This window comes from Orycteropus afer, unplaced genomic scaffold, assembly GCF_000298275.1.
Source record: "Orycteropus afer afer isolate SDZICR_OR568_19922 unplaced genomic scaffold, OryAfe1.0 scaffold00083, whole genome shotgun sequence".
NCBI lineage: Eukaryota > Metazoa > Chordata > Mammalia > Tubulidentata > Orycteropodidae > Orycteropus > Orycteropus afer.
Genome location: NW_006921670.1, coordinates 2,211,580 through 2,236,379, shown reverse-complemented (window position 1 = coordinate 2,236,379; position 24,800 = coordinate 2,211,580). Strand labels below are relative to the sequence as shown.

The following is a 24,800-nucleotide window of genomic DNA, read 5'->3' as shown; positions in this document are numbered from 1 at the left end:
GCCCCCCGAGCAGCGGCCCGGCACCGGCGCCTTCCCGGCGGGGTAGGTATTGGGGGGTCGCGGGCCCGCAGGGGGGCGCAAACCCGGGGGAAACGGGGCTCCCCCCGCCTCTTTGTTTTTGCTCCGAGAGGAGGGGAGGGCGGGCGGACGCGCGCGTTCGCACTGGGCGGGGGGTGGGGGGAGCCGCCGGGCGCCACCCGCTGGGCCGGCGAGGACAAAGGCGCGGCTGGGGACTAGGCGGAGGAGGGGGACGCTGATTTTGCAGGCTGGCCCCGGGGAGCCCCCCCACCCCAGTCCGGTCCGGCTCCCCCTCCCCCAGTCAGACCCTCCAAGGACCCCGGCCGTCCGAGACGGCGATCGCAGGCTGTGATTTGGGGAGGCCGGGACTGGGGTGCCGGGGGTACAGACCCTGTGGACTCGGCTTCTCGCCCCAACCCTGGGCTCGTGTATGTTTCACTGGACAATCAGCTGAGTTCCCTCTCCCCTCCCTTCAGTCTTGGCCCGGGTGCCCCAAACCTGGGGGTCAGCGGACTACTTCCGTAAGTTGGATGGGGCGGTTGGGGGTCCTGGGGGGACGGCGCGTGTGGGCCACCCAGGCCTCTGATTCTGTGTTCCTTTGTGGAGAGAAAGAAAGGGGTGGGGGTTATTTATCAGCTCGGTTCTCCCATTTCTCTGTGTGAGAAATCTGCTTTGCAAGTCTTGGGAACCTTAAACTCTGTGCCTGAGTCTCTTTAGAGCTTGCGTTCCCAAGCTCCTTCTCACACACAAAACTCAAAATGGGGTGAGCCCCCTCCCCAACTTCCCTCTTAGGTTTCTTACATGTTTTCTTTTTGGCATAGGTTCCCTCCGGGGGACGGAGAGACCCCAATTTGGGCCACAGAGGGTCTAAGTTCAGGTTAATGCCTGTCTTTGGGTCTTGTTTTGCCTTCGTGGCTAGAGTTTGTCTAATTTTTATTTTAATGGTCCAGTAACAAGGACTCTACTACCTCTGGGGAAAGGCAGGAGTGAGCAAAGAAAAAAAAAAAAAAGAAAACATGCTCAATGTGCTTGTTGTTATTTTGTCTAATTTTTTTTTGTTAACCAGTGGAATCTTCGTTTCCGCCTTTTTTTTTTTTTCCCTTACGCTTACCAGCCCCCACTACCAAAATGGGAGAAGTCTTTCTCCTCCCGTTTGGGAGGCTCTGGGGGATGGTGCCTTGGGGCTTTCTCAGGGGCCCTGGCCCCTCGGTCGAGGGGGAGACCTCGGGGGTCTGGGTGGGCTAGCACCAAGCAGTGGTGGTCTCCTGGGTCTGGGTGGCTAGCAGAGCAGTGGTGGTCTCCTGCAGGGTTGATGTTTGGGTTGATGTTTGCATTCTGCTTACTGCCTGGTGAGTGGAGAGGGGCCAGGGGCCATGTGTAGTGTATTTATGTAAGACACCCAGACAGGGACATGGATATTTATATAACCCGGCGTGGGTATTTATGTAATATAGGATGCACGTTCATTCCTAACCTGCAGCTTTCCGGGCTACAGTGTGTGGTCCCGGAATTGGCGTTGAGGCAGCTGGTTGTGTACACGCCCGCGCCCTCTGCTTCCTTTTTCCTTCCCTGAGAGTATACACACTTGGGCAGAAGGCTGGTGCGTGTATGTGGGGCGTGGGGCGTGTGGCGTTTAGGTTTCTTGCAAGTGTGGAGTGTGCTCTGCTGGCAGCTGTGGCACCTGGGCAGGGACCAGCCAGGCGCGTGGGCAGAGGCCCTTCGTGGAGAACCCAAGTTTGGCTGGCACTCAGTGCAGGCCGCTTCCCTGTGGCTGGTGGTGCTTTCTGCTAGCCAGGGCTGTCTCTCCTGGGCTGGAGCTGTTGGCCCCTTGGCTAGAGTGGGGGGTTAAGGCCTTAGCTCCTATCCCACTTCTAGATTGGCCTGACTTTGGGGAGAACGCTTGGCACAGCTGTTTTCCTATCTTCTTGTTTTGCATTCCGGCCCTGATGGGAGATAGGCAGGTGGGGTGGCAGGAACCATGCCTGGGTCCTAGGTGACCCTGTGCCCCTCCTGCCTTGCTGCTGCGTGGTGTGGGGCAGGTGAGGTGACCTCCCTGGGGTTCAGTGCCCTGTCTGCAGAAGGAGTCCTTTCTTGGTAGTCTTCTGCACCAGCCTTCTGGTAAACACTCCGAGATCTTAGGGACCCCGCAGACCCCTCCTTGTTTCAGAGTCTGCTGTCCCTATTCCCCCAACAGCAGAAACACAGCTGAGGGGCCCCTACCAGGTCGCCCATGGGCTTGGGGCATCCAGGTGGGTCCAGGAAGGAGGGAAGCCTCCCTCAGGCCTCTCCTCCCACCCCTTAGAGACCCTTCCTTCTGGTCTTGAAGGAAGCCCCAAGCAGTCCATCCAGAGACGTGTGCAGAGGCCCGTGTCTATCTTGGTGTCACAAGATAGAGCAGATGATTGGAAGGTGAAGCTTTGGAGGGCACTTTCCTGCTGCCCCCTGGTTGGAGGACGAGCCCTCTCTCCCACAGAGCATGCTGGGACCTGGGGAGGTCTGGCCTCTGGACCAAGGGAGGACTAGGCCAGGCTGTGGAGGTCTTGTCGCAAGAGGTCTGGGGATAGGATCAGTGGTGGCCATGGGGAAACCCAGTCGTTTCAGAGACCTGAAGGGCTTGAGGACCCCCATTGAGACCTGTTCCTTCAGCTAGTCCTCCCGGCTCTGCAGGTTGTAGCTTGTTTGTGGTTTCCATGGCAACGGCCCCAGAATGGTCAGCTCCTGCATCCCCCCGACTCCCCATCATTCCTTTTAGTCCTTGATGTGCTGTTCAGGGTCTTGGCCTCTTGTGATTGGCTTCCCTCTTGAGAGGATCCTTTTAGGGCAGGTTCCCTGGGTGAGTGTCCCCCCGCCCCTTGGAGGAGCCTGGCTGTTTCCTTTTGGGCCTTACCCCTGATCCCACCTTCTGTCTGGCTGAACTAAAACCTGTTCTGAACCAGCCTCAGCTCTCCTCTGCCTGGATCCTCCCTGGAGAGCCCAGTGTGGGGTCTGAGATTGCCTGACATCTTGTTGCCCTCAGGTACAGCAAGGCCACATCCCTTTCTGGACAGTGGGAGTGAGGATGTTAGGATTCCCTGTGGCTCCTCCTGGCCTCTGGTGGGGAGGGGTGGGGCCCGCTGTGCTAGCCCCCCTTCCCAGCACCCCACTTCTCTGACCCCAATATCTGCTTCCCTCTACAGCAAGCAAGTCATGGAGCTACGTGTGGGGAACAAGTACCGCCTGGGCCGGAAGATCGGCAGCGGGTCCTTTGGAGATATTTACCTGGGTGAGTTTCTGCAGCCAGCGAGGTGGTGCTGGAGCCCTCGGATGGCCCTGGGGACAGGGAGGAGGAACAAGCCCAAGATTTCGGGATGTGAAGCTGGGACTTGGCTCTGGTGGCACATTTTGGGCAGCTAGGTTCAGGGCCATCCCTGACGGGGAAGGAAGCAGCAGGTTGGGGTGAGGCTGGCCAAGCTCTGCTCATGGGTGGGGTGAGACGGGGGCTCCTGCTTGCTCCAGGCTTGGTGGATTGAGGGTGTCTTTAGCTCCACTGTCCAGCCGCAGTAGACCTGGGTCTCCAGCAGAGCGTGGGAAAGCCCCACTGAGTTAGCACCCTCTGTCTCTTACCCTCGGGAGAAGGATGCTTGCCCTCTGGCCAGACCCCCTCCCTGTGGCCTGGCCTTCTGGAATTGAGCCCTGGCCGGGCCTGGGAGTGACGCAGGCTCCCTCGTAGCCTCGTGGGCGTCTGCTCTCCTCTTTGGGGGATCTCGCTCTCTCGCCGGATGTGCTTCCTGTTGAAAGTCTCTGTGTGTTCTGATGTCATTTTAAACATTTTCACTTGCATTGCACCCCCCTCCTTGGCCTGGGAGAAGTGAGGTTTGTGTCTTCAAATGCCAGTGTCACAATGCAAGACTTCAGCTGGTGAACGAGCAGTCAGGAGGCCCCAGCCCTTACTAGCTAAAATGTTAGGGATCCAGACCTACCTGGACGCACCTCAAAAGACAGGCCTGGTGACCTGCTTCCGAAAGGTCCCAGCCTTGGAAACCCTGTGGAGCTGTGCTGCTCAGCACGTGTGGGGCTGCCATGAATCAGGATCACTGGGCGACCACTGCCGGCTTGGGTTCGAGGGTGGGGACGAAGTATTAGCCCAGCAAGTTGGCAAAACCTCTGCGGTTTATCCTCATTTCTGTCCCTGTGCCTGCTGAAGCCGGCGAGAGCTCCATCTGTGCCTCTGTTTCCCTCCTTGGAAAATGAAAGTAAATCAATTCCATCCTGGGCTGAGATAACCAAGCCCGTGTGCCATGTTCAGAAGTGAAGGGAGTTTCTCTCACACGCAAAGGTCAGAGTCTCTGCCCGTTGGAGTATGACATGTTTCTGAGTGGCCCTGGTGCGCACCCACATCGGGAGACGGGTGAGGGCGTGTACTTAGAGCACACCTGGGCTCAGGTGCGTGCAGGGCCTGTTCTGAGTGTGGGCTCTCTTTGCCCCCAGAGATGGTACTTTGTTACCCCACCTCACGTAGTAGGACACTGAGGGGCAGCAAGGTCGAGTTGGTGGCCCAAGGTCACACTGCCAAAAACTGGAAAAACCAGCTGTGTACTCATAGCCCTGCATGTGAGTGAGCCTGTGTAGATGACAAGACAGGGGACAGAAGTGTCACACAGACCCCAGGTCTAGACAGACTGTGTGTGCTGCTCTGTGCCTCAGTGTCCCCCTCTGTGAAGTTGTTGGGATAACGATGTCTGGCTATCTAGGCACAGAACGATGGACGTGGATGCGGTTTGTAGACGGTAGCGGGCCTGCCGGGGTGCAGATCTCTGCTGAGAACTTACAGATCACCTCTGCTTTAAAAACCCTGGAAGCACATAGTGGGGGGCAGTGTGTGGTTGGAGTTGTTCCAGGCCCCTCGTCCAGCCCATGGCTTGCCCACAAGGGGTGACAGTAAAGCTTCTAAGTGAAAGAATGAGGACACAGGGCCTGCTCCACGCAAAGGTGTGTGAGGGGCCCGCTTCTTAGTAGAGAAAGGTTGGGGTTTGGCGGCAGGTCTGGGTTCAGATGCCCAGTCTGTTCCTCATTGGCTGTATGACCTAGGAGACATTCCTTTCTCACTCTGAGCCTTGATATTCCCATCTGTGAAATGGATGCTTCCATCCCCTTGCTCTTCACTGCTGCGACCTTAGGTTTAACAGAGTGAAGCATTGCCTGCTCCTGTGCCATCTCCCCTCTCTGGACCCCTGTGGAACGTGCAGCTTGGGGTGGGTATAAAAGCTTGGCTTCTCTTGGAGACTTTTGGGCCTAGTACTGAAGCCTGGGGGCTGCTGGCTGGAGGGAGAGGACAGGAAGGCGGACTCTTGGCACAGACCCACGGTGTTCTCAGACAGCATCCAGTCCAGGCCCGTCTTTTTGCAGAAGGGATGAGGCAGCCCAAGGTCACTCAGAGAGTCCGTGTCCCTGGTCCTCGTGCTGGGGCCTCCCTAGAGGCAGGACTTCCTGTTTATACTCTAACTCGTCTGCTGCTGTTCCATGCCCTTAAGTTGATTTTCAACCGTGTAGTGACTGTGTGTGACGTCTGGTTTATTTTAAAAACGAGATCCAGATCTGCTCCTCTTTGCAGGCTTTGGAATCAGTCCGGCCTTGGATTGGGAGCTGGTGTTGCCTTTTGGTGGCTGTAGGCCCCTTCGTAAGCGACTTGCCCTCTGCCCGGGAGCGGTGGTGGTGGCTGCAGAGTCGTGGGAATGACTTTCAGTGAGACGACCACGTGTGGAGCACCGGGCCCAGGCTCGGCCCAGTAGCTCTGCTCCTGCATTATGTCCCCTGGGCCCACCGGCTCAGTAGGCAGCTGCTTCTGTCCAGGGACCTGGATCCTCCTGGGCCTCATTCAGGGGAGGGGACCAGTTCTCTGCCTCTGCAGGGGCTGGGGGAGGGGGGCTGCCTTGGTGCGGGGCCCTGCCAGCTCCTTGCTCAGCCCTGCTGTGGTGTTGGGACAGTGTGATTGTTGGGCCTCGAGCAGGTCCCAGGACTGCCCCCTTCCCCGGCCGGTCCTGCTGGCTCCCTTTGTTCAAAGCTCTGGGCACATTCTTGTCGCTGGTGTCCGGGCCAGGGCCCAACTCCAGATGGCCTCTGCGGGTGGGGCTGGGCATGGCCTCGAGGCCCTGCTGTCCAGGATCAACTGAGGGCGGCACTTGGTGGGTGCAGCTGCAAGGCCCAAGGCGTCCCTTCATGCCCCCACACCCACATCCCTTGGCAGCATAAGGAGATAGCCGGGGGAGTGGGGCCAGCTTGGTGAGGGCCTCAAATTGGTTGCACAGGGCCCAGCGATTACTGACTTGCACCCCACTCTGCCCCTCACTGGCTGTGTGCTTCTGTAGAGTCTCTGGTCCTCAGCTCTGAAAGGGTGATAGTAGGGTAATAGTGCTCCCCTAACGCATGATTGTGCGGGGAAACTTGGGGGAATGTGCCAGACCTCATGAATGGGGACTAAAGTTGCTGCTGCTGTAGTGTTACTGGGACACTGGCTCTAGCCAGACCCTGGACTGTGTCCCTGATTCTGTGTGGGTGTCTTGAGTGGGTTCCCATGTGAAGCTGGTCACCGCTCTTCAACCCAGAATTTCCCAAGGTCCTTGTCCCCCTTGGGGCTGGCCAGGCTCTTCTGTATGTCCAGGCTTGTTTTTCAGACTGGCCGGCCCCCACACAAGGCCACCCTGTCTAATGGGCGGGCCCCATTGGGTTCCCGAAGACCAGGCAGTTCTTGCAGCCTTTGCACCTGGCACCTCTCTCCGACACTCGTAATCCACTTCCCCTCAGACGCACCTTCCCCAGGAGGCCTTGCCTGTCTGTGCCTGGGGTTGGGGCCCCTGCCTTGGGTCCCCCTCTGCAGCACCAACCCTGGAACTTGCCCCTGAGTCCGAATTACCTTGTGTTGCTCCCCCAGCGCAGGGCTGTCTTAGTCCCAGGGCTGGTGGTTGAATGAATGGGACACTAGGGAATCAGAATAGAGAAGAAAGCCAGGACTAAGTTTCACGTCCTCCCTCTGCCCCCAGCAGCGGCGCGGCCCCAAACAAATTACCTAACCTCTCTGAACCTCAGCTCAGAGATTGTGATATTTAAGTTAGATCAGATGGAAGGCTGACAGTTTCCTGATAGGATTCAGAGGCACTGAAGGGGCCCAGCAGTGGGGGAGTGACTGCTGGAAAGAAGGACCCATTGTGTGTGTGGTGGTGGTGGGAGGGCCCAGCTTAGGTCATGGCAAAAGGTTTTGAGCCCATGATGGGGATAGAACACTTTGCCTTGCAGCTTGGGTCCTTGTCCCTGAGGACTTGTATGGTGTTGGGTCACTTGACCTTTGGAGCCTCAATTTCCTGGTGTCACACAAGATACAAACAACAACATTCGCAGGGCGGTAGGAGGTCCAGAGGGATGAAGGCTTCTTCCGCCTTCTGCCTCCCCTGCCCAGGGCAGGGAGGCCTGCCCCGTGCCTCCGCCTTGCACATCGCAGCTGACTCACCAGTGATGAAGTCCCTACTGCCAAAACCCCGCGCCCCAGGCAGGGCCACCAGCAGCTTCCTCCCAGGTTCCCCCTCCCCTGAAGGCCTCCACCAGTAGGCTTCAGTGGGGGTGGGCGGGGGGAGGCAGTTTCGCCTTGCAGAGGACTTTTGATGTATCTGGAGATATGTTTGGTTGTTACAGCAGGGTTGGTGGGGAGTGAGGGTGCGACCAGCATTTTGTAGGTGAAGCCAGGGATTCTGCAAAACTTCCTGTAATGCGCAGCGCAGTCCGGCAGGAGGGAACAAACTGGCAGCAAAGTCAGCGGTTGTGGAGCCTTGAAATCACATGCCTGGCTGGCCCTGGGAGCCTCGGGTTGCACACCGGGATCTTAGCTCGGCATTCGAGGCCCCTCAGCTCACATCCCTGACCACCTGTTCTGCTGTGGTCTTCAGATACCCTGAATTCCAGCTGCACCCGACCAGTCAGCGTGTGCTGACACCCTCCCGCCCTTTAGGGCCTTCAGCCTGGCTGGGACCCTGGTCCAGCTGCCGCAGCCCTGCTCTCAGGACCAGAGCCCACGTAGCCCTCCGTCAGGGTGGCTCCCCTTCCCTGTAGCAATAGTTAAGCCCTCGCCCTCTGCTCCCTCAGGCCTGGCATACAGCCCCACACACTGCCCATTAAAAGAGCACCAGTCTGTCTCTAGCTCTGAGGTGGTACTTCTCACCAACCCTAACTTTTGCTGAGCACTTGCTGTGGGCCTGACACTCTTTTAAGCCCACTTGGAGCTCAGAACAACCTAATGAGCTGCCGCAGAGGGAGTTCCTGGGCGGTGCACACGATGCCCGGCTGCTCACTGAAAGGTTGGGGGTTCGAGTCCACCCAGAGGTACCTCGGAAGAAAGGCCTGAGGATTGTTTTTCCGAAAAATCAGCTGTCGAGCTGTCGAGAACCCTGTGGAGCACAGCTCTCCTCGGTCACCCGCGAGGTCCCCATGGGTCAGGAGCTGCTGCTAGTACTGCCACAGAGCCGTCGGGACTTGGGCTCGAGCAGCATGGCTCTGGAGCCCACACGAACCGCTACACTCTCCAGCCTCCTGTGCCAGCAAAGAAAGGGGCACAGCCGGCCAAGCCCAGGGAGCCCCAGCTCCCATCTTGTGTGACATCCTTATAGTCCCATGGAACCACGGGCAGCTCCGCCCGGTCATGAGCCAGGAGCACCTGACAGGTTTGCAGAGTACTTCTCCTCCATTGCTTACGGGAGTTAGTCAGGTTTTGAAAACTTTTTATTTTAACGAGCTGATGTTCAAAAACCAAAACACAAAAACACGCTAAGTGTAGGAAGCCAGTCGCGAAAGACCACACGTTATAAAGACTCCGTTTACCTGAAATGGCCAGCGTAGACAAATCCTCGAAGACAGAATGAACTAGTGCTTACTTAGCCCTGGGGGCTGGGGAGAAATGGAGGTGTGGCTGCTGCTGGCAGTGGGTGCCGGGGGGTGAAAGTGTTCTCCACTCGGCTGTGGGCATGGTTGCACAACCTCATGACAGTGCAAAACAAACACGAGATCGTGCACTTTAAACGGGCGGGTTGTATAGCTGTTGAGAAGTCCTGGCCCCTCCCCCTCCCCCTCCCAGTCCCACATCCACCTTGTCCTCTCCAGCTACTTACTGGTTTTATGCACCGTTCAGTGCTTCTTTGTGTAGACAAAAGCAAACGTGGGTACGTCAGATTTCCCCACCTTTGTTAAAGCTTTTTTGTAACTGGAAAGCGTGTAGAACACCCTGTGGTCAGTGTTGTGCATTTTCGCTTCCGCAGTCTTGGAGCTCTTTCCCCTTCTGGGTGGAGAAAACTTCCTCATTCTTTCTCCAGGGTACCCTGCTTTGTGGACGGGCCGTTATTTATTTCCCCAGCTCCAGAACCATGAACGTTTGGTTTCTTTGCAGGCTTTTCTTCTTGCAGACAGTGTTGCCGCTGAGAGCACGTCCTGCCCCTTGCAGACACAAATGCAGGGTAAACTGCAGAAGAGCCTGCGGGTCAGAGAGGTGGTGCCAGATTGCCTTCCGGTCAGGGTACTGGTTCACACTTCCACCACCCGGGATGGGTGCCCCTTGTCCCACAGCCATGCCTGCAACGCATGTTGTTATATGTTTGGATTTCTGCCAACCTGATAGGGAAAAATAGTCTTTCATTGTAATTCTAATCTCCATTTCTCTCACAAGAAAGTTGAGCATCTTTCCATGTTAAGAACACATGGAGTCGTCATAACTGTTGGAATCAGTGGCTACAGGTCTGATTTGATTGGACTTTCTTAAAGCCGTTTACATTAACAGTCTTGTGCATGTCCCTTTAAGCCCTTTGCCCCTTACTCCTGTTGAGTCTTTGTGCTCTTCTTCTTTGGAGCTTGATACCTAGTAGCGATGCTGCCTCTTTGCTTCCAGAAGAGTTGCAAGTATGTTTTTCTTACAACTTTTTTTTTTTTTTTTTTTCTGGAGTTAGGGCCAGGGAGAGAAAATTTGAGCAGGGCATTTGTTACTGTTTTCAGGTCAGGGATAAAAAACCTTACAGGACCTGAGGTTGTAAGTGAAATCTCCCTTTTTCTAACATTTCATTGGTTTCTTTTCTTTTTTTTTTTTAACTCTTCAAGTGGATACAAACGAATAGATACAAGATATGTACATAGTTTAAGGCCTTCCAGTCTCCCCCACTGTTCATTTGGAGGAGGAGGAAAGGCGGTTCACCTTGAAGGCCCTGGAGTGTCCCTCCCTGTTCCCATCCCCTGCCTTCCTCACAGAAGTAACCATTATCTGACTTTTTTAACTTATCCCCTTGTTAAAGCCTTTACCCACCAAAAAACTTACTGCCCTTAGACGATTCAGATATACGGCGCCCTGTAGGACAGGGTAGAATTTCCCTGTAGGTTTTGTCCGAGGCTGTAATCTTACGGAATGTTAGCAGCTGTCAAGAAGTCAGGTGATATATTGCACTGGGCAGACCTGCTGCAAAAGACCTCTTTAAAGAGCTGAAGAGCGAAGTTGTCTCTTTGAAGACTAAGGTGCGCCTAACCCAGGCCATGGTGTCTTCAATAGTGTCCTGTGCATGTGAGAGCCGGACAATGAAGAGGGAAGGCCAGAGAACAGTTGATGCTTTTGAGTTGTGATGTTGGCAGAGAATACCGAAAATAAACCATGGGCTGCCAGAAGAATGAACAAATCTGTCCTGGAAGAAGTGCAGCCGGAATGCTTCTTGGAAACGAGAATGGCCAGACTTCACCTCACCTATTTTGGTCATGTTGTCAGAAGAGGGACCATTCCCTGGAGAAGGACGTCATGCTTGGTAAAGTGGAGGGGCAACGAGAAAGGGGAAGGCCCTCAACAAGATGGATTGACACAGTGGCTGCAATGATGGGCTCCGGTATAGCAAGAATCGTGAGGCTGGCACAGGACTGGGCGGTATTTCATTCTGTTAGGCATAGAGTCACTATGAGTCAGAGCCGACTCGGCGGTACCTAACAACAGTCTTACAGAAGCAGACTGCCACATCTTTCTTCCACAGGGTGACTGGTGGGTTGGAATCACCAACCTTTCCATTAGCAGCTGAATGCTTAACCACGGTGTCTCCAGGGCTCCTTGTTAAAGACCTTACTCATGGTTATATCAGGATCAGGCAACGTTCTGTTATATGCCCAAGTCCAATGCGAGTCGGAGCCCACTCGATGGCGTCTAACAGCAGCAGCATACATTGTTTGGAGTCCCTCAAATTCACTGCCACTGAGTTGATTCCAACTCATAGAGACCCCCGTTGGGTTTCCAAGGCAGTAAATCTTTATGGAAGTAGATTGCCCTGTCTTCCATCCATGAAGCCGCTGGGGGGTTTGAACTGCCAGTCTGTGGTTAGCAGTCAAATGCCTTAGGCACTACCCCACCAGAGCTCCTTTTTTGGAGTCCCTGGGTGGTACAGATAGTTGATGCGTGTAGCTGCTAGCTGGAAGGTTGGTGGTTTGAGTCCACCTCCATCAAGACCTTGCAGTCTGCTTCAGAAACCTCAGCCACTGAAAACCCTGTGGGGCCCAGTTCTACTCCGACCCTCCTGGGGTCACCGTGAGTCAGAATCAGCCCCACAGCAGCTGGTTCTTGTCCGTTGTTTACTGAAATGGAGACGAAGAGGGCCGAACTTGCTCACTCTCCCACCTACTTTGGTCATGTTGTCAGAAGGGGCCATTCTCTGGAGGAGGACATCGTTCTCGGTCAAGTTGAGGGTCAACGAAAAAGGTGTTGAGATGCTGGGAGTTCCCTGGTTGCTGCGTGAAGCAGTCTTCCTCATCCAGTCCTTCTCACGTCCCTATAACGCCCTCTGCACGACTGAACTGCGCCCTGTTGGTGTGGCCACTCTTCCCTTTGGCTGTTGGCTGCGCTGCTGGGGCCCAGCGTGCACCCTTCTGAAGGACTGTACCTGGGAGTGGAGTTGCTTGGTCAGGGGCTCACATGTGTTCATCCTTAGAAGATAAATGTCAAACTGGTTTCTGAAGTGGTACCAGCTCACACTCGGTCATGGCTCTCTAGCACTGCTCTAACAGCAGCGCCACCGGTGGCAGGCTTTGACGCACAGGAGTGTACTTTCTCACGGTTTAGGCGGCTGGAAGTTGAAATTCAGAGCGCTAGCTCTGGGGCAAGGCTTGCCCTCTTTGTTGGCTCTGGGGAAGGGCCTTGTCTCCTTTCGACATCTGTGGCCCCAGCATCCCTTGCAGATCTCCGTGTGTCTTGACATGAATCTTCCTCTGAGTCTAGTTGGTTCCCAACATAGGGACCCTGGGTCCAAAGGAGGCACTCGTCTCGCAGCTTGGTGATGGTCTCTCGTTTGCTCACTTCCCTTCTTTTAAAAAAAAAAAAAAAACTAAAATAAATTTTTGTCACTTCTGTTTCCTTTTATTTTTTCTAAGGTGAAAGGTGATGTAGGGAGTCTCCCCTTAAAAGCATGAGGGCTGTGGCCTGAGTAAGGGGGTTTGCATTCCACCCTAGTCCCCTTATAACTGATTGGCTGATCACATCAGATCACACCATGGGACTGATTACATCAACGCCCGACTGCCAAACCCCTGAGACTCGTGGCCCAGCCGAGCTGACACACATATTTTAGGGACACAATTCAATCCATGACATACTCCTATTTTTTTTTTTAACACGTGTGAACCTTTGCTCACTTGGGATATGTCCTGGAGCACGGTGTGAGATCCCGTGTGTTTTTCCCAATGGTAACCAGTTGTTCCAACAACACTTTCTGGCTACTCACATCTTCCGCCTGCTCTGGGATGCTGCTTTTACCCAACCCTAAATTCTGATAGTGGTCCTGCCTGCCTCTGGGCCTTCTGTTCTGCCCTGTGATGTGCTGCGACTGCATGGTTTTCATTCCTGCAGCCAGAGTCACTGTCGGCCCCAAGGAGACTCCATGTGTTTCAGCATGGCCACCCCAACCCCCAGCCCAGCTCCTCTTACTCTGGCTGGGGAAACTGAGCCAGGGAAGCAGGTGCAGTTTGGCTTGGGATCCCTTTTGTGACTCCTTAGGCTGTGGGGCAGGCCCAGGTTTTGTATGAGGGTATTTCCTTCCTCAGAGCCCCCAAGGCTGCAGGTGAGAAGCCAGGAGTGTGCTTGGAAAGAGATAGGAGAGCAGGCAGAACCCTCTTCCGTGGGCTGGGAGGCCAACGGCTGGGCTCACCGCTCCAGTCCACCACTTCTAGAGCGACGTGACCTTGGGCTGGGTCTCAGTTTTCTCATTTGTGAAATGGAAATGGGAAGCTTTCCTGCCCACATGGGCGTTTGTGCCCTGAGGGAGAGGTAGGAGGGGAGATGCCGGCCTGGAGAGAGTGCTGCTGCCTCTCCCAGGGTCAGCGTGTTGGTGTAGGGTGGGTGGGGCTGTGAGTGGGCATACCAGTTGTCATGGAGCTGACTCCAACTCCGGGAGACCCTGTACGCATCCAAGTACAACTGTGCTCCACGGAGTTTCAATTGCAGATTTTTCGGTAGTAGTTTACCAGGCCTGCCTTCCAAGATGCCTTTGGGGGGACCTGAAACTCTAACCTTTGGGTTATAGCAGCAAAGCACACTAATCATTTCCTGCACCCAGGGACTCTGGTTAGTGGGCTCTCCCCTCCGCAAGCTTGTCCTGTGGCTCAGTGTTGTCCCCATGTGTATAACACCCCATCCCCGTTGTCCCCCTCTCCTTCTCTGCACCCGTTCATTTCACCCTTCCAGTGTGACCATCTTCCATGGTGCCTACTCTGCAGGGCAGACCTCTGTCCTGCACTCTGCCCACACCCTCAGGCTCACCCTGCCTGCGTCCCTCTGAATCTGAATGGCCTGTTCTTTCTCACCTCCTTCCCTCTGCACCACTGCTGATCCCTCACCCCAGCCAGAGAGGGGCCTTCTTTGCTCCCCAGCCCCCACTGGCTCCCCTTGGACACGGTGCTGAGCCCTCTCCCCCCTTCCAGTGCCCTGCCCCGAGAGCCCCTGAGCTCCTCTGGCCAGACAGCAAGGCAGCCCAGGCCTGGCATGTGGCAGGACTCGGAAATGCTGAGTGGGGAGTCTGGGGCCACACCAGGCCAAGGGTGACACCGGTCCCTCACTTCCTCCCCTGTGAGCAGGTGCCAACATTGCATCTGGCGAAGAGGTGGCCATCAAGCTCGAATGTGTGAAGACGAAGCACCCCCAGCTGCACATTGAGAGCAAGTTCTACAAGATGATGCAGGGAGGAGGTGAGGGTTGCGAGGGGCGAGGCGGGAGCTCTCGGGGCTGTGTGTGCAAGTGTATGTGCTCACATGCAGGGGGTGGGCAGGTGGTCTGGGGGGCAGGACGGCCCCTGATGGAGCCCCCTTGCCCCACCCTCAGTGGGGATCCCCTCCATCAAGTGGTGTGGGGCCGAGGGCGACTACAATGTCATGGTCATGGAGCTGCTGGGGCCCAGCCTCGAAGACCTCTTCAACTTCTGCTCCCGCAAGTTCAGCCTCAAGACGGTGCTGCTCCTGGCCGACCAGATGGTGAGTCACCCTGCCCCTGGCCAGCTGATGGTGGGCCCTTCTCTTCCGACATCCACTTCTTGCCAGTGGCCAAGGGATCCTGCCTTGCCTCCTGCCTCCTGAGGACTCTAGAAGAGGAGGTGACAGGGACATAGGAGGGGCCTGGTTCCTGCTCTAAGGGGCCTTGACCACGGGCAGCAGGATCCCAGGAGTATTTGTTTAAAATGCAGGTGCCCAGGCCCTCTCCTACCCTGTAGAGTTGGGCTCCTGGTGGGGAGGGCCTGGGACTCTGCCCTCAGGTGACTTGCAGGCCTATGTTCACACAGGCCTGGGTCCCGGCCCAACGTGGTGACCCCAGGTGAGTTGCTGAGTGCCTCTGAGTCTCCACTGCTGTGTGGCAGAGTCTCCTCATTGTTGGGCTGAAGCAGGGATGCGTGCGCTGCCACACGGCACCTGGGCCAGAGCACACACCCAACGCCGAGCGCTCGTGAGGCCAGACCAAACCCAACCCAACCCCCTGCCGTCGAGTCGCTTCCGACTCATAGCGACCTCCATTGGGTTTCCAAGGCAGTAATTCTTTACTGAAGTAAATGACCCCATCTTCCTTCCGCGGAGTGGCCAGTGTATCTGAACTGCCATCCTTCTGGTTAGCAGTCAAATGCCTTAGGCAATGCGCCACCAGAGCTCCTTTGTGAGGCCCAGAGGCCCTTCATAAACACAAGAGAGGAAATGAAGTAACAAATAGAAACTCTAGGATTTGGACCTGGAACAATGCGTGCGAGTCGTGTGTCGGGTGGGAGGCCTGGGCTGGGACTTGGCTGTAGCCGTTTCAGCCCGAATGTGTGTGTGGAAGAGGCTCATCAGTCTCGTGGTTTGAGGTACTCAAGAATCTCGAGTCGGTCAGGAAGCTCACAGCTGCATCTGGCCAAGGGCTTGATGCACAGTTGGGAGAGGGGTGCAGGGGTCTGCCTGACTCTGGTGGACAAGCCCTGCCTTGTGTGCTCTGGAGCCCCTTGGCGCCATCCCTGTCCCCTCTGCCTGAGTTTAGGCTTCAGCATTGTTCTCTGCCTTCCCCCAGATCTAGTTGCCCCTTGATGTGGCTCTCAGAAGTCCTGTAGGCTCCAGGCAGCTCACATCGGGGCCCTGATACCTGTCTGATGTTGGCTTGCCTTCTGGATCTTGCCAATAGTTTTCCATCTTTGCTCTTCCCTGTCCTCCAAGTCCCACCTCCACACTCACATACCTCCTGTCACACAAACTTGGTGAACTCTTCCTTCAGAGTCCACCTCTAATGTCACCTCTCCCAGGAAGCCTCCCCTGACTTTCTCTTTTAAGTTTTTCCATTGCCGTAGACGAGTCTTCCTCCCCAGCCTGTGTAACCATCTCTGTGGCCCCAGCCCAGGCCCCGGTGCAGAGTGAAGACTCCTCTGTCAGAGGTTTGTGAATGACTTGCTGGCCCTCCCCCCTTCTCCCCCAGATCAGCCGCATTGAGTACATTCACTCCAAGAATTTCATTCACCGAGACGTCAAGCCTGACAACTTCCTCATGGGGCTGGGGAAGAAGGGCAACCTGGTGTACATCATCGACTTTGGCCTGGCTAAGAAGTACCGGGATGCCCGCACCCACCAGCACATTCCCTACCGGGAAAACAAGAACCTGACTGGCACTGCCCGCTACGCCTCCATCAACACCCACCTGGGCATTGGTGAGTGCACGGGTCTCAGGCACAAAATGCACCTGGGAGCTGTGACCTCGGCTTTCTAGAGCTCCCAGGCATTTTTTCCAGGGGCCCTTACTCTAAGAGAGTCCCCTCACGGGCTGCCCCCAAGCCTGCATTTGTATCAGGTCTCCCCTTCATAAGAGGAGCGGCAGTGGGCCAGCCCCATGGACCCCCCTGGGCCTGACTGCCTCCTCACAGCAGCCTCAGGAGGGATGCAGACACATCCTCTTTTGCACAGAGCAGAGGGTTAACCTGGATTGCATACTGTCGTGCAGTTTAGCTAGTGCTCTTGTGGGATTGGACCCCAGGCCTTGCTGCCCTGGCGAGGAGGCAGTAGAGGCACGTGCAGAGTCATTGAATGTATAGGTGCCTAAGCTGGAAAAAGCAGGCCCACGCTGAGTTAGAAAATCTATGGGAGGGGATAAGGACAGTGTCTGTTCACAACAGAACTACATTGAGCCAGCATGCAGTAAGGGGCCCCGTGAGGGTACGCTCCCCTCAGTCAAGGGGAACGTTCTGTAGGAGGGGGTCCTGGCCCCCACTGGCCGGGGACCTCACCCTCCCCCCAACTCTCTGCACAGAGCAAAGCCGCCGAGATGACCTGGAGAGCCTGGGCTATGTGCTCATGTACTTCAACTTGGGCTCCCTGCCCTGGCAGGGCCTCAAAGCGGCCACCAAGCGCCAGAAGTATGAGCGGATCAGTGAGAAGAAAATGTCAACGCCCATTGAGGTCCTGTGCAAAGGCTACCCCTGTGAGTAACCCCATCCCAGGCCCCAGTAGGCAGGGCGGTGGGGTGTCAGCCCTTTCCAAGGGGAAGACGAGGCCCCACAAAGCCTTAGGCAGCTGCCACTGTCTCTGGCCCCAGCACCCTCAGCACAGTGTGTCGTCACTGCTCACCTAGAGCTAGCAGGCTCGGCCCCTCCTCAGCCCGGCTGTTGTCTTCCAGCTGCTCTCTAGCCCACATGCTTGACCTCTCACGGTCAGTCTCCTGCTTTCTCTTTTTCTACTTTTTTGAGGAAAGAAGTGAGTTTTCCTCCTGTTTCTTAGTTCACTCTGGGAGGTCCTACGGGCTTTTGACGTTCTAGGAGGCTTTCGACAGCTACTGATCTGCAATGTCCATGATCCCTGGGATGTTTTGCAAGAGCAGGTGAAGGGCCATGGACTGGGTCCCTTCAGAGGCCACTTGCTCATTGTTCACAAGTCTTCCATTGCCCTCATCACGTCTTCAGAGGCTCTGCTTAGGTAGCTTAGGGTTTTGTCACCATTGGAGGACTGTAGTTCTCTCGGCCTCCATCTTGTCCCCTACTAGATTGAAAGTATTTGTAGGGACAGTGGGTGGGGAGGACAGACAGCTCTGGCTTCTGGGGACCTTGGGAGCATGGCCTTACAGTGGCCTTTTTGTCCCCTGCCAGCTGAGTTCTCAACATACCTCAACTTCTGCCGCTCCCTGCGGTTCGATGACAAGCCTGACTACTCCTACCTGCGCCAGCTCTTCCGCAACCTCTTCCACCGGCAGGGCTTCTCCTACGATTACGTCTTTGACTGGAACATGCTTAAATTCGTGAGTCTCTCAAAGGCCCAGGTGGGCTTGGGGAACTGGCTGGGGCAGGCCCTGACTCAGGTCAGAGTGACCCAGTGGCGGGCAGGGCTCCCGAGTAATGGCAGCTATGAGCTGGACAGTGAAAGTGACCTCATCAGGGTCCCAGGACCCCCAGTCCACCCCCACTCCACCCTCATCAGTGCTGACAGTGGGCACCACCGTGGGCAGCAGGGCCCAGGTAGGGCGCTGCCTCCCGCCAGAACTAGACTTGACTGGCTCGGCCTCAGGCCCCACCTAGGTGCCCCTGGCAGGGCCTGGGCGGCACTGGGGCTCGGCTTGACGGTCGCCTCTGCTGTCCTGCTCCTCCTGTTCAGTAGCTCCCGGGCGGCCCTCCCTGAACTCACTCTGGCCGGCCTGGACCCGTCCATGCTGCTTTCTGTCTTTCTGGCCATGGGCCCCTGGCTCTTGTTAGGGGGCCAGTCCGCCTCCCTCTTTTAAGGGTTCTGGGGGTGGGCTGGGGAAAAGCACTCGTCAGCCGCACCTGGAGCTTCGGAAGCCTTGAAATCACATGTCTCATTCCACATCTCTTCTGGATAAGGGGGCTTCCTCGAGCCAGGCTCAGCCCCGTGACCAAGAAGCCATTGCAGCACCCTTCCCCCACCCCCGTCCATGCTCTGGGCCCACGGACCGGCCCACGTACCGGTAAGGACCCTCTGGGGCCCGGCCTCTCCAAGACCTACTGCTCGGCTGGGCGGGCCCAGGAGGCTGAGCGTCTGCTGTGCTGTCTGTCCCTTCCAGGTGCCCGGAGCCCCTGGGCACCGAGGGCCATCCAGATAGGCCTGTGGAGGAGGCGGAAGAGGTGGAGGAGCTGCCCCCGCAAAACTACTGGCCTGTGGTCTGGACTCCGGGGCTCAGTTCGGATGTCGCCAGGTGGCAGACGGCTAGGGGATGTCCTGTGGGATGGTGGTAGTGGCCCGTGCACCTGAAAGGTGGTATGCAGTGAAGTGGGCACAGCTGGCGGAGAAGGCCCTGCCGCGGATCCTTGGGAATGAAGCAGGGCCTGAGGGCCCGGACAGGCTGAAGGAGGGTTGGCAGCACCGCTTCGGAGGGGCCTGGTGGGAGTGGGCAACAGGGGAAGGCTTTACAGTTGGAGCCGGCTGGCAGGCTCTGTACTGAACCTGAACCCATTAAAGCCTCGCTGCCCCATCCTGGTGTGGCTGTCCTTTCATAGCGCCGCCCTTGGTCTGCGTGGCGGATGCTCAGGACCAAGGCTTGTTTCCTGGGGTGCTGGGTGCTGAGGTCAGCGCTGCAGTCTCTTCTCTCTGGATCTCAGCCTGGGACCTGGTGCCACTCCTTAAGGAGAAGGGCAGAGAACAGGAGTGCTACAGGCCAAGGAAGTCAGAGGGGATCTCTGTTGCCCTCCTGTCTGGGGGTGGGGGTGGAGGACGGATGGAGAGGACCTTTCACCCCAGACCTCCAAGCTCCGAGTACAGCCGAGGGCCCAGGCACAGCAATCTTCTCTCCACGGGCACTGCCGTGGGCATTGGGGTACTCGTTCATCAGTGTAAAGTCACCACGAGCCTGGTGCTGGGTGGCCTTGACTCTCAGACTCAGTACAGGCCCAAGAACGGCCTTTGCATTCTCCAGACCCGTACCGTCCAATATGGTAGCCCCTGGCTACCATATTGAAACAAATTAAACGATATGAAACAAATTAAAATTTATTAAAATTGCAAATAAAGTTCCTCAGTTTGCAATCGCCACGATTTCAAGTCCTCAGGCTCCAGGAGTGGCTAGTGTCTCCGGTAGCCCAGGCAGACAGGAGCCTGCCTGTCGTCGCAGAAAGTTCTAGAAGGCATCAGTGCTCCAGGTGCTCCTTTACAGACTCACGTGGGACTGTGCATGGGCAAGATCATGTCTTCTCAAGCTGGGCCAGAAGCTCCCTGCCTGCCCGTTGCTGCCATTCAGGCCTCTTCCTGGAGTCCGCTTTGGGCTAGGCCCTCAAGTCAGAAGCTGGGCCAGGCTGCCAGGAACCTTACTCTGCACCATCCTCGTCTGGCTTATGGGCCACTGGACCCAGATAAGTGTGCCTCTCTGACCCCGGCAGCAGTGTGGTGACGTCAAAGCCGGCAGCCCTGTGGTAGAAGTTTCTGGAGCGTGCCAAGTGTGGGCCTTCCACAGCCTTCCCCCCGCAGCCAGACGCCTCCCATGCTGCTCTGCCCCCCAGGGGGTCTTCGCCAGCACCTGCCAGTGGCTAGGGCTCCATGCTGGGCACCGGGAGTTACACACTGCCCCTGGAAACGATCCTGTCTTCTGAGAGCTTTCCTTCTTGGAGCAGCCGCCCCCATGTCATCTGGCATTGGGGGACTGGAGAGCTTGGAGCCACTATTCAGGGTCCAGCCAACCGACCGGGAGGAAATCAACATAGCCAACCAAGGGCAGAGGGCCGTACGAGATGGGGATCCTTGCGTGACTTTGACGTTGGTCTTTTGTGCTTTACTTGTTGGCAAATAAAGGCCAAGAAGATTCCCTGGTGTGTGTTTCTTGGGGCTGTCGCTTGGGATGGATTGAAATGTGGAGAGCGGTGGAAGCCTCTGGGGCAGGTGTTGGCCAAAGCCGGGTGGGTCATGAAGGGTGGGGTCTACAATCTTCCCCTTGGCCACTGGCCCCAGAGCCATGCACTTCTGAACCAGTCACTTAGCCTCACTGAGCCTCAGTTTCCCCGACTAAGGAATGGGATGGTACCTGCTTCATAGGGTTGCTGTGCCTCCTGTCCCCAGGAGGTGTTTAGTAAATGCCACCATGGGGTTTGCTGTGGCTCTCACTGGGTCACACTTTGTCAGTCTGTGACTGAATGGGTAGGACTCAGTGAGAGAACCTAAGAGCAGGAGGTGGAGCCCTGACAGTCTCAGGCCTGGGGGGCAGGCTACTGGGTGGGAGGACCAGGAAGGCAGGGCATGGACTGTGGCAGTCAGTCGTTTGAGTGTTCCACCAAGGCAGGCCTCTGGGGGTGCAGGTAGCAGAGCAGGACATGATGGTGGAGGCCTGAATTCGAATTCCACCTCTGTCCCAGAGCTTTGTGACTCCAGGCAGGTCCCAAGTCCTCTCTGGGCCTCACTTCCTCACTAAGATTCAAGGACCATTCTGATCCCAGAGCTACTGAAAGGTGAGGGCCACCCCCATCAGTCTCCCGAGGGAAGCAGGCCTTCTCGGCCCCCTGGGATCAGATATGGGGTTGCAGGAGCATGTGCCCTGTGACCCGTGAGCAGCCCCCAACTCAGCCTGCAGCTCTCTCCTCCACAGATGCAGCCCCCCTCATGCCAGCCCCCCGCCCTTCCCCGTGGACGGCCCCAGGACCAACTAGGTAACACTCCATGTGCCACTCCTGCAGCACACTCTGCTCCAGACCTTTGTTTCCTCCTCCCTGGGGTGGCAGTGGCTGGAGGGCGCCCTTGCTCTGGCCTGCAGGTCCTCTTTCTCCTCCAGCTCCCTGAGCCCCCTCCCACCCAAGCCAGGCAGTGTGTCTGTGGGTCTCTGGGCCCCGTGGCTGTAGCCTCCCCAGCCCCTGCTAGAAGCCATTGTCCCAGGGCAGGGGAAGGACAGCCCTCTGGTGGCTGGGCACAGCCCTCCTGGGGGCTGGGCACCAGGAGACTTGGTTCAAGGCTTGGCCCTCCCTTCCAGCAGCTTTATAACTTGGGGCATGTCCTCTCCACTCTGGGTCTCTGAGCAGCTGCCTGGCTTAACTTGAAAGCCTTGAGAAGCCAAGGGCCTTATACACAATGGTCAAGGCAGGTCCCAGCCCCAGGTTGGTGCCCTTGACCATCCTGGGGCATTCACCCTCCCAGCTCTGGCTCCAGCCCCGTAAGGCCAAGCCAACTGGCCCCTCTGCCCTTCAGCCCTCTGCCTTCTCTTGGGAGGTTGTGGCTTTGTCTCTCTGGGCTGTGTGATTAGGGGTCAGGTCATTTCCAGGCCTTGCGGGTCTTGTTTTTCCCAGTCTGGGGGAAGGAGGAACTAACTGAAGGTCCCTTTTACTCGGGGTGCTCACCTGGGCCTCCAAAGCGTGACACATGTCTCCTCTTGGGTCCCACAGGGTGCAGCCCGGAACCCCGAGGACATGGACAGGGAGCGGCGAGAACACGAGCGCGAGGAGAGGATGGGGCAGCTGCGGGGGTCCGCGACCCGGGCCCTGCCCCCCGGTCCCCCCACGGGGGCCACTGCCAACCGGCTCCGCAGCGCCGCCGAGCCTGTGGCTTCCACCCCAGCCTCCCGCATCCAGCAAGCTGGTGAGCAGGGCCCCGGGTGGGGGGCGGGCGGGCCCTGGACGAGGCCTCCCGTGTGGGCCCACGCTGAGGCTGGTCCCCCTCCTGCAGGCAACACTTCTCCCAGAGCGATCTCACGGGTCGACAGGGAGAGGAAGGTGAGCCTACGGCTGCACCGGGGGGCGCCCGCCAACGTCTCGTCCTCCGACCTCACTGGGCGGCAGGAGGTGTCCCGGATTTCAGCCTCACAGGTGAGCTGCCTGCACCCCCAACCACCGGGACCTCCCAGCAGAGCCGAGATGGCTGGGCGCAGGCAGGCCTCTTGGTCCTACTCTTTCCTCACCCGTGATGCTTCAGTCACTTCCAGCCTTTTTGCCGAGCTGGCTTGACCACATGGACTCCTCTGGGGTCTCATCACCTCCATGGAGCAGAGTCAGAAATTGAGGCTCCCAGAAGTACTGTGCTCTCGAAGTGGGGCGGTACCGTGGGAGTCTGGCTCTTGCTCCAGAGGCTAGCGTGAGTGGATGCCCAGGGGCCTCAGAGATACTCAAAGTCCCTGCCATGTAGAGGCCCCCGCTGGTCCCATCAGCGCTGACAGAGTGTGGGACAGTCCCATGGCCCCAGCTAGGGGCCATGTGTGAACTAGGAAAGTCAGGAGGTAGGGTTCCTGGTTGCCCCAGGCAAGTTCGTACCCCCCACTCTGTGCCACCCTTCCCCCGCTGTAACCCCCACAGTCCTGGGAGTGGTCCCTCTGTGGCTGCTGAGTTGTGTGTGTCCTGGAGGGGCCATGTGCTCTCTCAGGGCCAAGCTCTCCTGATCTTCAAAGTCGGGACCCCCTGGGGTCGTGGAGATCCCACAACACTTCCATTGGCTCGGGGGCTTGGTGCAGGGTCCACAGTGGGGGACAGAAGCCACATTGCCACTGCCACAGCTGAGGACCTTCATTTGATCCTCATTTTCCCTTATCTCTTGTCCCCCCTGCCCCCCAAGACAAGCGTGCCATTTGACCATCTGGGGAAGTGAGGAGGAGCCACCACCAGACCAGTGTTTGCTTAGGTGAGTGTACACCTGCGCCGGACGCAGCCCCGGTCTGGGTGAGGATCGCCGTGGCCCCAGGAGGAAACCAGTGTGTGTTGTTGCGGGGTGGGGGGCAGATGGGATTAGGCATCCCCAAAACCAGGGCATCTCCTCAGCCCAGGCCTGGGCCACATGGGTTTAATTCCTATTGGAAAATCCTGTTCCTGCTCTTGGATCAGTTCTCTGTCCCTTTTACCTTAAAGAGAGGGGGCCATCAGTCCACACCCAGTCTCCCAGCTCCCAGACTCTGGGCTCTCAATCAGGGTAATTCCTGCAGGGCACTCAGAACAGGGCTCTGTGCCCCTGTGGGTTTCCTGCTGTCAAAGGTGGCCCTTGATGTGGTCCCTGCAGGCTTAGGGGGGGCTCTGGCCCGCAGGAGCCAGGTGGGCTGCATGAGGCTCTGAGCAGACATTCTGCATGTGGTTTGCTCTGTGGAAATTAGTTCCTCAGGTGAAGCTGGGGCTTAAAACTGGGCTCACCGCCTCAGCCCTCAGGCCCAGGCCCAGGCCCAGGCCCTGGCCATGTTGGGGGAGCGGTGGGAGGGAGAGCCCAGTGCTGTGGGCTGGGCCTTGAGCCAGGCTCTGGGTCCCCAGAGAGAGGCCAGTGCAGTCCTGGTCTCCGCCCTCAGGACAGGTGGCAAGCACTGAAGGGGGCTGGTTGTTGGGCAGCCAGAGGCTGGCTTGTACCTAATCTCCCCCTCCTCTTCCCTTTCCAGTGTCTTCACTGTATTTTCTTTTAAAAAACAAAAAAAGATGGAAAAAAAATCACACTCAAAAGAACAAAAGAAAAAACCCAGCACAAAACCAACGATGGAGTTTGTTTGATTGATTTTTTTTTTGGCCAACGGCAAGAAGATAGAACCCCCTCCCCATAGAGGGTTCTTGCCCCCTGCAGTTTCTGGTGCCCTGACCTTCCGGCTGCCAGACGCTCCCCTGACACCAGACTACGCGTGCCCGGCCCCACGTGGGCACCAGCTGGGCAGGGAAGGTTTCAGTGTTGAAGATGCAGCCGATCAGCCCGTGCCATAGGGAGAGGCCTGAGGAGCGGGCACAGGGAGGGGTCTGGGTGATGGAGGGCAGCAGGCCTTGTCCCACCAGGTATTCATGAGCCCAGAGCCGTGGGACACACAGGCTGTCCCCTCTGAGATGACAGTGGCTGACTTTCTGTGTTGGGCTTTGTCCATTGTCGCCCGAGCATCTGGGCCCCGTTGCCTCTCCATGAAGCCCTCATTGAGTGGGTGAAGACATAGGGGGGCTGAGTCCTTGTGCGTGTGTGTGTGTATATGTCTGCGAGCCCTATTTCCCTAGACAGCAGGTACCCCGGCCCCACCTGTCAGGCCACTTTTCTGTTCTCCCCCAGACAAGGACATGGGGATGGACAGTGACCTCCAGGTCCCTCAAGAGGAGGGCACAGAGAGTCCTCGCCACCTCCACCTCCAGACTGTCATCAGCCTGTGGCAGCCCCCCCCACCCATTCCCAGTGTTAGGGCAGAGTCCACGGAGACCACTTCTGGAAAGCATCCAGCTCTTGGGTTATAAATTCATTCTCAGGTCCTGACAGTCGCCTGGGATTGCCCCCTCCCCCTGGCTTCCGCCTCTGAGGAGGAGCCTGGGGTCAGGCTGGGGGTGGGGTTTTGCTAGCCTTCCTAGTTAACACCCGTTTTTTGTTTTTATTTTTGTTTGTTTGCTCTGTGTCTGTATTTCCTAATTTATTTACCT

At 57.1% G+C, this 24,800-nt stretch overlaps 1 protein-coding gene across 1 annotated transcript; it reads left to right on the top strand.

The window, feature by feature from the left end:
* Positions 1-3,204: 3,204 nt before the first annotated feature.
* Positions 3,205-23,028, top strand: LOC103197700 (casein kinase I). The gene is made up of 9 exons (XM_007941663.2): positions 3,205-3,280; positions 14,113-14,223; positions 14,357-14,505; positions 15,962-16,190; positions 16,787-16,957; positions 17,619-17,767; positions 21,837-22,029; positions 22,117-22,256; positions 22,996-23,028. Exons 1-9 carry the CDS (start codon positions 3,205-3,207, stop codon positions 23,026-23,028), a joined length of 1,251 nt encoding a protein of 416 aa, XP_007939854.1.
* Positions 23,029-24,800: the final 1,772 nt, after the last annotated feature.

Coding starts and splice junctions, on each gene's coding strand:
- LOC103197700 (XM_007941663.2), top strand. CDS start 3,205: ATGGAGCTACGTGTGGGGAACAAGTACCGCCTGGGCCGGAAGATCGGC. Junction 16,958..17,618: donor CCTGTGCAAAGGCTACCCCT/GTGAGTAACCCC, acceptor GTCCCCTGCCAG/CTGAGTTCTCAACATACCTC. Junction 17,768..21,836: donor ACTGGAACATGCTTAAATTC/GTGAGTCTCTCA, acceptor TGGGTCCCACAG/GGTGCAGCCCGGAACCCCGA.